This window comes from Thamnophis sirtalis, unplaced genomic scaffold (genome assembly GCF_051295495.1).
Source record: "Thamnophis sirtalis isolate CommonGarterSnake01/CBP01778 unplaced genomic scaffold, rThaSir2_p1.2 scaffold_3, whole genome shotgun sequence".
In the NCBI taxonomy this organism is placed as follows: Eukaryota; Metazoa; Chordata; class Lepidosauria; order Squamata; family Natricidae; genus Thamnophis; species Thamnophis sirtalis.
Window position 1 is genome coordinate 114656976 of NW_028261383.1, and position 16760 is coordinate 114673735.

The window sequence follows — 16760 nt, forward strand, 5'->3', positions numbered from 1 at the left end:
GGGTAGTTGCTTCTTGACCTGGTATATGGAAATATCTGATCAAGGGCCTGTTGTAAAGACACAAGACCAAGAAAAATCCATAAGAACTGTGAATTGAGCTGCCAACTCTAACACCTTTCACTCTTTTTTCAAAGTGGATCTTCAGAATAATAATTTTCAAACTAAAACCCATATGATCTTTAAAAGGTAAAGGTTTCCCTTACACATATGTGTCATTCCCAACTCTAGGGGGCAGTGCTCCTCTCCATTTAAAAGCTGAAGAGCCAGCAGTGTCTGAAGATGTCTCCATGGTCATAGGGCTGGCATGACTAAACACCTAGGGCACATGGAACACTGTTATCTTCCCACCAAAGGTGGTCTCTATTTTTCTTCTTGCATTTTACATGTTTTCGAACTGCTAGGTTGGCAGAAGCTGGGGCAAGTAACGGGAGCTCACTCTGTTACATGGTGCAAGGGATTCAAACCACTGAACTGCTGACCTTTCTGATTGACAAGCTCATCGTCTTAGCCACTGAGCAACCGCATCCCTCTAATAAGAATTAACCTAGTTTAAATTTGAAGATGAATGCTGGCACTGTATTACGAAGGAAGAAATGAAGATCATCCCCCACCCCCAATAGGGCATATTTTAAAGCACTTTCAGAGCAGTTCATAAGTTGTAGTTTGACTGAAAGCACCACTAAGCTTCCCTGGTCTGTTTCTTTTCTGCTTTCTTGCTGAACATTGTGGAGAACGATCTCCTTTGAATGAGATGCTGCTTTACTTTGGAAGCAGCCAGCTTCTGATTCACAACTTTAAATCACTATTCAATTTGCTGCTTAACTGTTCTAGCTTTTATATATATAAAACTTTGAAAAACTTTTGGCCAATCAGAATAATCCTAGGTTTTTGAGGTTCTTTTTTTAACCTTTGCTTCTTTTCCTTCTCCCCTATTGCAACTATTTCCTTATTTCCAGAAATGTTTGAGGTTTCATTCCTCCTGTGAACATGAGACATGCTGGGCAAGATAACTCTTTGGGCAATCACTTTATTTTTAAGCATGCTTCCTGCTGTGAAAGAGAGGTTGCCTTGTACTAGTCTTTCTGTATGTGTGGCAACTTGTTGGTGCTGCTTTTCTTTTTTTTAAAAAAAAATAATTGCACTGTAGGCTCTACACTCTCCTGCTTTACCAATTAACTGTCAAACTTTCTGATGTAGTATATTATGTCCTGGCGTTTGGCACAGACAATTGGAATTTAAAAGGCATGCTGGCATTCTCCTTCAAGCTCTTAATTTAGAGTATGGGTTTTCTTTCTATACACACCGAATCACAAGGCTTGCTTAAACGCTTCGTGCTTTTCCTTCGCCTTTCCATCTAAGGTTTCTTAAAGCAAGCAGATATCCCCCTTTCTCTAACAAAGCAAACTGTACACATTAATTAGTTACAATTTGGTGATTATTACGGATCATCTCTACTGAGTCAAGTGAGATGATTTGCTTCAGTTCTCCCAGCTCTGCCTAAAGAGAGGGAGCTTCCAGGAGGAATATCTTTGGATTTGTATGTTATTTCTATCCTTAAAAAAAAAAAAAGGCTTGCGTTGCCTTGGTTACTAGTTAGCCTCTTTGTGTGTGCAGATGTTGTTAAACCCAGGAAAAAAACCAACTTGTGAACAGCGATGACAAAGTTGAGCTGTTAACCAGATTAACACAAAACCATAACATGAGCGAAGCCTAGTCTCTGCCTTTTACTTACTGACTACTTTCCTTAACATTTCTTAAACCTGAGCAGCTAATAGTCAGTCTCCCTTGATGGCATGCTTCACCGTGTGTGTTGCTATTTCAGTGCAGTGAATTGCTCTGTGTCGGAGAACCATTGGGCTGATCAGACGGAGTAAGCTGCTTTGCTTCAACTGAAGCTTCTTCTGGCATGTGTAGAAACTGCTCCAAAGGAACACTTGCCCAAATCTTCCTCAAAGCAGAATCGGCCCTAGGAATGATTCTCAATAGTCCTTTTTTTTGTAAGTTAGAGCTCCAATTTGAAGACTTTTTATATAGTTGATAGGAGAATTTATTCCAAACTCTTAGGTTTGTTAGTTGGAGTCATAATTCACTCCCCATAAACCTTGGTTTATACATCACAGTGACAGCTTTTGCCTTAATTAAGTCCCAACCAAGGTACATTATGGTTTAGTAAAGTGTGTTAAATAAGCCAATGGATATACGTTTCTTTTGATAATATTTGTTTCCAAATGAGAGATGCAATTTTGAGGGTAATACTTGGGAGCAGAGGGGTGATATAGAGGAAGGGCAATTCCATGTTCACTCCCATCATTTCTCAATCCTGGAGTCTTGAATGTCTTTGTCTGCCTTTAGTGCACACTTGCAGACACAAATATACATTTGAAACTTACTCAGGGGGTAAAAAAAAACCCCAGCCTTATTCAGTGAATTGAAAACATTAAGCCAGGTAGCAGAAGTGTCACTGTTCCTGCTGCTTCTATGCTCACAAATTGCTCCCCACTGGGATAATCTCTTTAAAACAAAAACAAAAAAAATATTGGACAAGTATTTTCACATACAGTGACATGTACTATGTTATTTGAGCATAAATATTGTCAGAGTTTGCTTTGTTCTGGAAAAGTTTTCCCTAGAATTTCTGTCCATAAGACCAATACTTTTACTCTGTTGCCTTTTCTTACATCCATTCTTAACAGAATAGAAAAATCGTGCATTTTTAAATCACTGGCCTTCCTCCTTTTGTTGTTAAACCTACTGTATGCTCTGCAGCTTTGTGGAAATTTTAAAAATATGATTTTCTTTCTATATTCTTTCTATATTGTGTCTCTTCTTACAAGGAGAGAAAGAGGTGATGGCAACTTTAGATTCTCTTTTCGTGTACCTGATCTATGGATTTGGTAGAGCCTTACAAATCAAAAACTCAATGCCTCATCAGAATATTTAAAACCTGATAAACGCTCTATTCATATACACATTCACCATCACAATGTTATTTTACTCAGTCTGAAAGTTATGAGCTGTATCTGAAATATGGGAAGAAAAAGTGTTCCTTCATCCCGCCCCCCCCTCCATTGTCCAAAGATCTATAAATACACGAAATGCTGCCACAGAGTTTTGCTGATTGAAGTGCTTATCCCATTCCTCCAAACAAAGAGTAAATATGCCTTGTATCAGAAGAACGGGACTGGAGAACAGATTAACTGTTCAGCAAAGCTGTATATCATGGGCATGGCGCCATGTAGTAAGAGAATCTTACAAGTCTGAATGTTCCTTCCCTCCTCCCCCTTTTATCTTCATGTGAGTTGTGTGTGTATGTGTGGGGGGGAATGTATATCTTAGACATTATCATAAATCTTTAACTTCATATGGGCTTAAGCCACATTTATCTGTTTGTTGCCTTGGTAATATATCTTCCCTCTCTCCATCCAGTCCATCCTTTTTACATTTTTCTGTGGGTTACAGAACAGAGATAGCATTAGACACATTTGTGTGGCTCAGGATGCAGGGGGTGTCACACTGTCCTGATCCTTCTGGATCCCTATTCTTCTGGATCAACTTCAGAGATTGGGAGTGGGAGGCATTGTTTTGGTGGTTCTCTTCCTTTCTCCATTGGTGCTGATGACGTTACCTAGTTTGGGCAATGGAAGGTCTGCAAAAGCTCAGAGAGCACCAATAACCCCTCATGTTTCAAATTGATTTGTAGTAGGTTTTAGTAGCAGGCTTTGTTGTAAGCTGCTCAGAACAAATGGGTGGCCGTATAAATTTGAGAAATAAGTAAAAGAAGTAAATCAGAAGTAAAAAATAAATAAATCCTATTAGAATAACTTAAGAATAACTTAGACATTACCTAGTCCAGATTCCTAAGAACATTATTCCAAGTACTTTGCTGTCTCCAACAGTAGCACTCAAGTTTAAAAACCAGAATGATCTCCCTGGAATCCAAGGCTGGCAAACACTGATTTATTTTTGGCTTAGTTTTCACTTTTCTAGTGACTCTCTGACTGCTACGAGCCTACTTGATAAATTTTCCTCTTCCTGGAAAATTTATGCCAGTGAGGCTTCTCAAGTGCAGCTCTCTTGGCTGAGAGGTTTCCAAGAGCTAGAGATGCAACTCGGCAACAGGCATTTGATGTAGCCTTCCAAGTAGAGCAGGGCGAATTGGGTCACTGATTCTGGCAACGTATAAATAGGAAACCATTCACACCACAAATTATCTATGCAATATTACCTGTCCAGGAGGTTGACAAGCTTTTTTCTTAGCTCATTTTAATGCCTTGCCCTTTGCAATCTTGGAGGGAAAGTGTTATTAATGACCCTTTTGCAGAGCGAAGCCATCCTGGAGGAACCTGAAACTTTTAAGCTTATGCATTTCTATAGCAACTTGCATCCTGTCCTTATAACTGCACTTTCTACTAGTACTCTCACTAGTTGGGAAGACGACTTCATTTGCTTCTTACTGTTGGGCAGGAACCATACCATCTCTAGGGGAGTTGCAAATTATTTTTGACCTCCATTATGTTATGAAACTATCCCTTTAAGTGTTAGGACCTCAATAATAGACCTTTCATTTTTTTTTTAAAGGTTGTTTATGGTTTTAGCATACTGGTATATTTTACCAGTCACTGACTTTAACAAGATTGATATGTACGCACGTGCACACACACACACGACAATTTCGAATTTAAAAGCATTATCATTTTTTAGAAATCACAAAATATTCTTCTAACCCTGTTTATTTGTTAAAATGCTAAGATCTTAGTATTTTATAAGTTACCTTGGTGTTATAATGCATGATTTTATTCACTTCTGTTGGTTGTAGAGAAAAAAATCTTTTTTTTCATTTGAACCTTGCATCCTTGTGTGTGTGTGTGTGTGTGTGTGTGTGTGTGTGTGTGTGTGTGTGTTTGGTGTGTAATGATTCCTGACTGGCTTTCCTTCGTCTTTGCTCCAGGTAGATGATTTGAAGGCCAAACTGGCAGCTCAGGAGGTGGACCTGAAGCAAAAGAACGAAGATGCCGACCAGCTCATCCAGGTGGTGGGCACAGAGACAGAGAAAGTCAGTAAGGAGAAGGCCATTGCTGATGAGGAGGAGCAGAAGGTGGCCTTGATTACCGAGGAGGTCCAGCAGAAACAGAAGGACTGTGAGAAAGATTTGGCACAAGCTGAACCAGCCCTTGCTGCTGCCCAGCAAGCTCTGAACACGTTGAATAGGGTACATAAGGAGGGTGGAGTAATGTTCCCTAATATCCTGCTTCTCTTTATTATTTAATTATGAACTCATCCTTAGTTCAGGAAAAAAAAACCTGCTTGGGTTTCATATATAGGTAGTCCTCAACTAACAATCACAGTTTCTGTCACTAAGCAATGTGCTTGATAAGTGATTCGTGCCTGAGTTTAGAACCTTTTTTTGCTGTAGTTGTTAAACAACCACGGCAAAACTGACTGAGTTTACTGAGACACACAGTCATGAAGCGAATCTAACTTTCCCCATTGGTTTTGCTCATTGGAAACCAACTGGCAAGGTTGCAAATGGCGATCACAGGAACCCCAGGATGTTGCAACTGGCAGAAATACACGATGGTTGCCAAGTCCTCGGATTTTGATGATGTGACAATAGGGATGCTATGATGGTCTTAAGTATATCAGGATCAGCTGTAAGTCACTTTTTTCCAGTGCTGAAGTAATTTCAAAAGGTTGCTAAATGAAGTCGAGGACTAAGAGTTGCGGTAGTGCAGTGGTTAGAGTGTGGTAATGCATACTACTTCTACCGCTTGCCAGCTGCCAGCAGTTTGGCAGATCAAATCTCACCAAGTTGAAGGTTGACTCAGCCTTCCATCCTTCCAAGGTTGGTAAAATGAGGACCCAGATTGTTGGGGGCAATGGGCTGACTCTGTAAACCACTTAGAGGGGGCTGTAAAGCACTGTGAAGTGCTATTGCTATCCAGAATCATAATTCTTTATGCTCATGGACTTAACATTTAAAGCTGGACTTCTCGATGTGCATTTTAATTGTTTTATGTACTTTGTGACATTCAGTAGCAACAGCAGCATCATTTGCACACTTTCATAACATAAAATGCACAGAACTGGAGTTGAATGTTTCTCCATCCCAATGAATTTTTTAGATGTTGATGATGTTTCCCATTCACACCTTTCTTTGTGGGTTGTCAATTAAAGACCTTATTTCCACATCACATAGCTATACACGGATTCATAGTCTTGAACTCAAGACCCATTCACCAGGATGAGTCTTACGACTCAACTTGACAAGGTACACTTAAGCGAGCCTGTTTTTAACCACTGATTCATTTTTCGTGAATCAGTAAAGACAACGTAGCATGATAAGCAACTCAAAAGCAAACTCAGTGAACATAAAGAAATAATTCTGTAAAGCACAAACTGCTTCTGTGACCTTTGCGGAAAGCAGGCAGTGGGGGCAGAGTGGCAGCCTCCTACATCGCCTTCCTGTTAGCACAACTGACTCATGAGCTCCAGGCACTGAGAGGCATGATACATGATTGAGGGCTGCAGTCTGCAAACTCCACTGAGAGTGAACTCTGGTTAGAAATGGAAGTTGTGCGACATCATGCTGGAGAAGCTGTAAGATGTCAAAGGAATTGAATGGCAAAGGGATGAATGGGGAGGGTGAGCAGAGACAGGAATGGAATGGAATAGAATGAGTTGGAAGGGATCTTGGAGGTCTTCTAGTCCAGCCCCATGCTCAAGCAGGAGAACCTATATCATTTTAGATAAGTGACTGTCTGACTCTTCTTAAAAACCTCAAGTGATGGAGTGCCCACAATTTCTGAAGGCAATGTGTTTCACTGGTTAATTGTCCTCATTGTTAGGAAGTTTTTCCTTAATTCCAGGTTCTCTCTTTGATTAGTTTCCAACCATTGTTTCTTGTCCTGCCCTCTGGTGTTTTGTAAAAAAAATTGACCCCTTCTTCTTTGTTGCAACCCCTCAAGTACTGGACGCTGAGTGACTGAGCAGGGTTTTAGAAAGCTAACTGGTGGGAAGGCTCTGGGCCACTTGGATGATTTATGTGGGCCACAGCTGAAAAATTCACTGGTTTGAGATAATCTAGTGGGCATGGACACAGACACCTCATTTCAGAAATTGGAATGATCTAGATCAGCACAGTCTCCATCTTTTCAGCTTTGCGGCCAGAGGGGAGGGAGGATAGTTCGGCATGAGTGGTGTGTGCAGCTCCATTTACACAAGTGGTGAGCACATATGCACACTGCTTGCATAAATGGACCTGTGCAGTGTGCACATAAGTGGAGCTGCATATGTACACTCGGCTGCCACTTCCCCGGTCCACTTTTGGGGATCCCTGATAGATAACTCTTCCCCAAGCTAAACTATCAAATAGATCTTGCTTTAAAATTAGGCTCCTATTCAGGGAGTCAGTTTGGAAAAAACATTGCAAATATTACTTGAGCAGGTGATTTGGGGATCATTTTACATCAGTGAACTACTTCAGCCAATAATAGGAAGAGGAGGTGATTTGAAAGTTGCTACTTTATAGTGGGCTTAATAGGGCTGGTGTGGGGAAGTTCCTTAAGTCAATGTTGATATTCCATTAACTGTTCATCAGCTGAATTGTTCCTTGATTGTGTTATGAGTCAGCTAAACTACCCCTCCCTGAAAACCCAGGCAGCTGAGAAACAAATACACAAACAAAAAGAGGTGGCAACTAAGCAAAGTACGAAACAGTGGCAATTTTCCATTTGCTTCTGTACAACATCTCATTAAGGCAAGATTAATGGGAAGCCTGAAGCTTCCCTGGAGACGAAGGTGGCAGCATTTGCAGACACTAAACGCCACATGCTCCTTCTCACCTGCATCCGAGAGTTTAGCCCATCAATTGACATGAATGATTGGCTGTGGATGTGTGTTTATTCATAAGTTTCAACCAGTAATCCAGATCTAGTATTCCTGTGCTTTTTAATGAAGCAGGGGACCAGGGGAAAGTATCAGCATTGCTTTTTAACTAAAAGTAATGAAAAATGCAGGTTGTCAGGAAAGGAGAAGGGGGAGGAGGTAATGAAATAGATTGCTTGGACTTAGCTTTCAATTGCTTAGCATGCAGTTGTACTGCTATCTAATAAATTTAATCATAACTAATGGAATCAACTGCTACCTGTGTGGAATAGTTTCTTGTTAATGCTCTGATGCTTTGTAAAACAGTTTGTTTAAAAGATCGCCCACCTCATATTCTCACCTGGCTTTGGTACCCTGCTGCTTTATGGGAATCTGTACCCTGCTGCAGATACTTTCTTGGCTAAAAAATTAATGCCAAAATAAAAACATGTTTGGATTATTATAGTTATTGGCTGATTTCAGCCTAAGTTCCTTTTAGGTCCACAGTGGACATCTGGATGATGCTATTAGAAGTTCAAATAAAGTCAGGAAGACAATACCTGCTAGACATCCTAGGACTGGAATACTGTTGCTTCTACCCAGGCAGATGCCTTTTAGATATGGGGATCACAACTCCATAATTTTCAGCCTCATGTTTATTTATTCATAACTGAATGATATTGGGGGAGATAAATCCTCACTAGCACATTTAATTGAAATGTCAAGAAACTTGGCCAGCCCTGGATTACAGAAAGGGATCTACTAAGCAGGAACTCACAAACCAGGCCATGCCATGCCAAGCCATGCCCAGCTAAGCCATGCCAAGCCATGCCATGCCATGCCATGCCAAGGCATCAAGGCATTTTCTGACCACCAAAAGGATTGTCATTAAGCATAAATGTAGGACTGAGTTACAAAAATTGAGGCCCACTTCAGTGTCTTAACAAACAGATTGTACAATAGGGAAACTGAAATTTGAGTACAAAAGTGGTCAGAGCAATAGATCAAAATATCTGCTACAAGGGCTCCCTTCTGAGGGATGACAGACACAAAATAGTAGTTAAGAAGATCTTGCTTTTCACCATCTCCAATGTACCTTCTCCACTTTGATTTATTATTTCTAACAAACTCAAATTATTTCTTTTTTTTCTTTGCTACCTTTGGTATTTCTTGCAAATCTCAGCTCATTCTGAGCTTTAACATTTTTCGCAAAGTTTCTACAGGCATTGGAGATTACCTCATAATTTTTATGTATGATATGCTTTCCCTCCCATTTCTAAGCATGCCCCCCCCTTTTCAAAGTTTTTAGAGTTTTGCATGTATTGGCCTTATTATATTTTCCCCATTTTTTTTATTCATATAGGAATTGTTTGCAATGGCATCTTCAGGATCTGATTTCTTAGAACATCCTATTCTTCCTGGATACTTTTCTCCTTCGGAATTTGGATTTGAAATTTTGAATTTTCAGAATTTGCTGTTCTAATATTCAATATACAGATCTGACTCTCTTCACTTCCTCTTCCAATCTGATGCCACAACTTTGAGGATAATACTTTCCCACAGGGTGGCAGTCACATTCACTTCTTCACCCAATTCCCCCCCCCCCTTGTTAGTGAGATTTAGATCCAGGGCAGCAGAACTCTTTGTTCTTCCTTCCACCTTCTGACAAATGAAGTTGTTGTCAGGAAAGAGAATAATTTGTTGGCAAATCCTCAGCAGATGTCAGGATAACTGAACCTCCCATTAGCACTACTGCATGCCTTTTTGAAAGATTGGCCAACTGATGCAGAAAGACCTCATCTGTTCTTCTGCCTGCCCAGGTGGTCTATAATAAATTCTCACAATCTGATTGCCTCCTCCCCCACCTCTTTTATTCTAACCTAAATACTTACCGTGCTCTGATTCACATATTTCTATACAAGGATATGTTTTTTTCTTTACATGCATAAATGCAACTCCCCCTTCCCTTTTCTTTTAGATTTGTTCCTGTGGCCTTCTGTTGCTATGTGCCAATCATGCATACCATCACACCTGGCTTCGTATTTGTCTTCTCAAAGTAGGATTTCTAGTTGTTTACTTCCCCTACTCTGGGCATTGGTACAGGAACACCTGAATACCACTAACTGCCACCTGGATTGTAGATGCAGAAGTCTGGTCCCTGATGAGGCCTTCTCATTCCTCTTTCAATGTTCTCTTTTCTTGGGCCCAGTTTTGGCCCCTCTTCCCTTTTATTATGGTCTGATCCCACCCTGATGAAAATGGCAAGCTGCCTGCCAAGCATTTTATAAAATGTACTATATCCAGTCACTTCTCAGAGTCCTTTATGAAGGTAGTGTAGGCCATTGTCTGGAACACATAATTTTCCTAACAATAATATTTGCATAGCCAATTGTGCATTTCTAGGATCCTGTTTCCTCTTTGAGAGATTTTTGCTTTTTCACTGGAAATATAGCAATCAGCCCCCTTGGCTTGTGTGATTTACAGAAAATCATCTTGCACATGTTACATCTTAACTTTAATAATAAATTTACTTTAATAAGTCCTAGTTTCCTAGCTAGAACTTGAATGTCCAATTACTCAAAAATGTGAATCCTCCCTCCCACCCCCAGTGCCCCAAAATATGTCTGTTCTCCTGAACTTCTAAATGGTCACCTCAGCATCGAACAAACCATTGGAGAAGCTCTATCTAGGCCTAGTTTTATTTGTATTTCAGAAGACAGAAACAATAGAAAATTATCAGAGAAACAGAATACAAAGCAATGATGTATAATAAAGGAGTAGGATGTAAATCTTTTTAGCTCTATGATTTAGGAAAGATAATGAATGGAGATTCACATCTCAGTCAGTTACAGTGGCATCTGGTGGGGAGGAAGTGTAAAAAAGAGACAAGTGAAGTCAGAGTGATGACAGCAGCATTGTGGCATCAAACCAAGTCCCACTCCTGATCTCCTTAGGTCATGATGTTGCACATGAGCCCAAGAGGGCAGACATTTTCATTTCCTCTGTACTTGCAATAGCTTGAAATGCTGCAGATGAGCTATCCTTTATGAGGTTTTAAAGGAGGATGGACACATTTATGGTAGATGAAGCTATCAATGGTGAGAGAAACCTGCTGCCTTCATGGGCTTCCTAGGAATTTTCTGATTGACCAGAGGATGAAAGAGGTTTTAGAGCAGGGATGTCAAACTAGATGCGTCACATGCTGGCCACACCCCTGCCTGGTTTGACGAAGGAGGAAAAATTCCGATATGTCACATGATGCCGACATAATGACGTGAGTTTGACACCCCTGTTTTAGAACATGCTCCAAGTCCTACTATCTTCAGAAGTGGACAGTGTGAGATGAATTAAGCAATGGCAGCAGTCTCCAAGATCCTGGGCTTAAATCAGTAATTCCGTGGAACTCTAGTACATCTGTCATGTCTGGTGAATATAGGAAGTCCTACAGTGAAAGCTGTTTGAGCGGTATTGTTAAATTACTCCTCTGCCTGAAATGGAGTTGTGCGGGTGGAAAATAGTTACAAGTACAATGTGTTGAAATGTATCTCAGCTAAATCCTTCTGGCAATGCCACTCTCAAACAAAAGTTGGGGTGATTTATCTGACAGTGGAGTCTACCTGGAGCCGAAACACTTTCATTTATTTTCTAGCAAGGAACGGTGACATCTGTGTTAAGATCACAAAGACAGCAGTTTGCTGTATTTCTGATTTTGTTAATCTATTATCCAGGTGGATTAACAATATGAATGTGTAGATGCTAGCAGCAACACCTTTTGGTACCAGCTGCAGTATGCAACAGCTGCATCCCAGAAAGAACCTTTCATATTGCAGTGTGGCATCCATTTACAGTTTTGTACAAGAGACGGTTCTTTACACATATCTGTAACTTTAAGCATATAGCCATTTGAAAACTAAATGAATACTCACTGCAGCTGGACTTGAAAGGAGGTCTTTACTTTCTCACAGATTTCAGTCAACCTGCAACAAAATTCTTGGGGAGCATTGAATTCACTGACTGTAAAGTGCTTTATTCAGTCTTGATTGTGTGCTATTGTCTATTTTGGAAAATTGCTGTGGATAATTTTTACTTCTAGTGATTTCTAGCCAATCCCTGAATCTAGATCAGAGGAAGCATAGATTTCACTCAGTTCAGCTAGCAAAACTATATAGCTTGATTTTTATTTATTAAACATCAGGAAAACAATAAAGGGGGGGGAGGGAGGGAGAGAGGAAACAAGGGAGCAAGCAAGATATGATTAGCAAGCAATGTATGCATTATCTATATATCAAAAGGGGCGGAACTTTCTAGAACCACTGAAAACAATTGTGTGGAAAATTAGCATGGACAGTCCCAAAGGCATGGCTTTTGTTTGTTTTGCATTTAAATATTTTATATCTAGAGAAGTAGTAGAATAGAGAAGAAAAGTATACACCAAATGATCCTTCCTCTATTCTGCTCCATGAAGGAACAATTTGATGGGTGAGGGATGATGCGTCCAATAGTCAAACTAGCAGCACATTTTTTACTTGAAATGTTGTTCCTCTAACCTGCTTTTTAAAATGTCTAAAAGTTTGCATGTGTAGACATGATACGTACTATAATTTTCCATCTCAATGCATTTTTCATTATTATTCCATTTTATTGAAAAAGAACTGAAATGGATTAACCCAAGATCACTGAGAGATCCACATGAGTTGATGAAATCTCAGAGCTCGCGTCCAATTCTCTGATCATAATTCTTTAAAATCATTTAGACAAATTCTTGGGCAATGACTTTACCTAAATTGGCTTCTCCACCATGGTGTCCCAGTAGATATACTGGGACTTCAGATTCACAAATATTTAGCAAACTGGCTGAGAATGATGGACCTTGGGTGAATTGTCTTCCATTTTAAACATTGTTCAATGCACTGCTTATATTATTACTCCATTAAAAGTTCACTCAGGTGTTTTTAAATTGAAAATTGCTGATGAGGTGAGAAGTGGGAAAAGGATTTATGCTGACATTGACCCTAACCAATCAATGCAACACCCTCCAGGCTTATAGTGAAAACAACATGATGCTGCTTGTCCAAATTATTACAAATTAGTATCTTGCAGTATCCATACTATTCAAATATGTATGAGTGTCTACAGTTCTTAGCCAGATTCCATTAGGATTGGGGTAGGTTATTAATAATGTAAAATAACTAAACAGACAAGTGAATCCAGCAAGCAAGCAAGCATGCATGTTCAGAATGGGGATTGTTATATTCTCCAGCTGGCTACATGGGTACTTTGCATCCATTTGATAACTTCAGCATTTGATTAACAAAGAGTGGATGGAATCACTATGATATATCTATATCTATATCTAAATCTATATCTATATCTATATCTGTATCTGTATCTGTATCTGTATCTGTATCTGTATCTGTATCTGTATCTGTATCTATCTCTATCATCTCTATCTCTCTCTCTCTCTCTCTCTCTCTCTCTCTCTCTCTCTCTCTCTCTCTCTCTCTCTATCTATCTATCTATCTATCTATCTATCATCTATCTATATTGAAAACTGTAGTCAAAGAATGCTCACTAAAGGTTCTTTATCAAGGGAGGCACTGAGATTCAATTTTGCATCCTTTGCTCTTCTACATAATTCTATTAATGTCTTGGATGAAAGAAGTGCCGGAAATAACTAACAAATTTATAGATGATACTAGGTAGTATTGGATAGCTTTTACTCTAGAAGACAGAAATAAGCCTTGGTAAGTTAGTAATGGGACACGGTGGCTCAGTGGCTAAGACGCTGAGCTTATTGATCAGAAAAGTTGGCAGTCGGGTGGTTCGAATCCGTAGTGCTGCGTAACCTAGCGCTCTCGTTACGTGTCCCAGCTTCTGCCAACCTAGCAGTTAGAAAGCACGTAAAAATGCAAGTAGAAAAATAGAAACCACCTTTGGTGGGAAGGTAACAGCACTCTGTGTGCCTTGGAGTTTAGTCATGCTGGCCACATGATCAAGGAGACGTCTGCAGACAGTGTGGGCTCTTCGGCTTTGAAACGGAGATGAGCATCACCCCCTAGAGTCGGGAATGACTAGCACATATGTGCGAGGGGAACCTTTACCTTACCTTTAAGTTAGTAAAATTGCCTGAAAAAAGCAGGAAGAAATTTGAGTCAAATAATATACTGTACTTAAGAAACAGAAATTAAATGCACAGAAATAGGATGGATTTCAATGCTTCAGTGGCTTCTTCAAATTCTTTGATTTCCTTCTAAACTCTTTAACAACCTACTCTGGCACTCAGGTCAAAAGCAGTTTTTTAAATGGATTTCATTAAAAATGTTTTATTTATTTTTTTAAAAAAATATCAACGTCCAGTAAGTATCAGAGTAAGAATCCTTGTGTAGAGTGTCATTTGCTCTGCCAGATTTTTTATGTCTGTTGAATGGCAGCATGTTATATGCCTTTCTTCTTGGTTTGATGTGATAGCATTTGCTCATAATAGCTGGTCCATACTAATGCTTCCATTGGCTTTAAAAATCTGCATTCTCTTAAGGTTGCTGTCTAGCAAACTCTGGGGTTGGTCCCATGATGGGTAGTGGGTAGGATTCTGCTTTGGAACTTGCCATTGTGTGACAGAAATGGTCTTACCCAAGCCATTTTCAGCTGAATGTTTCTTTTTAATTGCTTTAGGGAAATACTGTGTGTGTCATATTCCGATATTGAAATGATAAGTTCTTTTTAATAGCTTTACTGGAGTTAATGAAAAGCGGGAACCAACTGCATTGATATGGACATAAAGAGTTTTTACAATGGCTTCTTTGTCAGTATGTTGCATGATCCAGCTCTGACAAAGTTTCAGTGCCACATATGTGTTTGATATGCCAAACGTTTGTTCTGTAACGGAAGAAACTAAACACACAAATTCAAGCAAGAAAAGACTTTACAAAGGACTTGAGAACTTAGTCTGATTGAGTACATTTAATTGTTATAGATTTCACCAGAAGGATTGAGCTTCGGTGCCTCTCACTGAAATCAGTGATACTTTAGCCTTGACCACGCATGGAGAATGGATTTCCTCAGTATCCAGGTTCTCAATATTCCCCTCAAATAAACTAGTTGGTCAAAAACATTTTGTCAGCAAATCCTAAGATACTTTTGAGTTCGTCAAATCATACTATACCATTTGATTGTATGAAGATGGATTCAGAAGTCAGAGCATGACATAGTAAATATTCTGTTATCTTGCCAGGTGAAGCCTACATTCACATAAGGATCCTAGTTGTGCTCAGTGACTGGTCAGCCAGCAAGATTGATCTCATCAAAAGTACATGGGAATAGGCATGAAACAGCTTCACTATGTGGTTTGTTGCTGTTGATGCGTTATTCCCAGTATGATTACAGCTACAGGGTATGCTTCATGACTCAAATCACTTTAACTGATACTGGCTAAAGATTCACGAGGCAGACATTTCTCTGAGAATTTTCAGTTAAGGTCCATGTTTAAACTCCTCCTGCAGCTGCAGACACACATTGTCGATTTCAGGCCAGGCTGATCTTTTTCTGGTTATGCTTATTTTTCCATATCATGTAAATCTGAAATCTAATTGGGCTTTTTCAGTGTCCTGCAACTTGGCTGAAATGCCAAAAAAAATGTGATTGGTTCTCACACTTAACAAGCGGGTAATGGCCCCAAGTCACTAGAGGGATTCATTGCTTTACAAAGCATGAGTCATAATATTTAAAATGCAGAGTGCCATCCCAGGCTTCAAAGCTTCTCTCTCCGATTAATAGCTCTAGAGGTTACTCCATTACCAGAAAAGTAAGAAAAGAAAAAAAAACCCATTCATTTTCATCTCACAGGCTTGGCTTTTTCTTTTCCTTTTCAGATCAATTTGACAGAATTGAAGTCATTTGGATCGCCACCGTCTGCTGTCAGCAATGTTACTGCTGCCGTGATGGTACTCATGGGTTCGGGTGGTAAAGTCCCCAAGGACAGGAGCTGGAAAGCAGCTAAGATGGCCATGGCCAAGGTTGACGGCTTCCTAGAATCCTTGATTCACTTCAACAAAGAGAATATACATGAGAACACCCTCCGAGCCTTACAACCTTATCTTCAGGATCCAGACTTCAACCCAGAACTGGTGGCATCAAAGTCCTATGCAGCTTCTGGGCTCTGCTCCTGGGTCATCAACATTGTGCGCTTTTACAATGTATACTGTGATGTCGAGCCCAAACGTCAGGCTCTCAACAAAGCCAATGCTGAGCTTGCTAATGCCCAGGAAAAGCTGACTAACATCAAAGCCAAAATTGCAGTAAGTCTGAATGCAAAAAAGCAACCTGGGATACAAGTGCAAATTGAAATCAGCATTGCACCTTGGAATTCTTGGCATCGGTTACTGTCTAGAGCCTTAAACATGGGCTTCTTGCATAAGTAGCTGCTGCAGGAAAACACCCTGCATTTTGCCTAAAGAAAGTACCATGGTTTATTTTAAAACAGGGTGATACTTGTACATTAGTAATTTTTTAAAACAATAATAATCATGAAGTAAACACTACGTAGGTTGAGGGTTTTCTGAGTAGTTAAAATGCAGCATAAAATGACCAGAAAAGTGGTGGCAATTGACCACAAAATTGTTCTGCCTTTTTTAGACTTAACATTTTAAATTCTTCAAATGCATTAGCCATAGAGAAAGTTCCAATTATTTGCAGCCTCAAGAGCAATTTGGTGAGCAATCCCAACTCTAGGTGATTGATTATTTAATGACACTTAAGGTTTTGCTGTAAGGCTTTTGGAAATTATTGCTATAGTATTTGTAGTTAAGATGCATGTTAGAGAAGGGAAGGTCATGAAATATTTTCACAGAGTTGGCTATTATGTTTGTTAGTTTTGTGAGTGGGACTTTGACTTTACTTAA

General features: G+C 39.7%; 1 protein-coding gene across 2 annotated transcripts in view; it reads left to right on the top strand.

The window, feature by feature from the left end:
* DNAH9 (dynein axonemal heavy chain 9) overlaps window positions 1-16760 on the top strand; it is a 245372-nt gene that overhangs the window by 124741 nt on the left and 103871 nt on the right. For both annotated transcript variants that reach the window (XM_087709774.1, XM_087709773.1), the window contains exons 49-50: window positions 4949-5209; window positions 15732-16157. In XM_087709774.1, the coding sequence (XP_087565900.1) occupies window positions 4949-5209; window positions 15732-16157 (687 nt within the window). The remainder of the gene's footprint in view (window positions 1-4948; window positions 5210-15731; window positions 16158-16760) is intronic.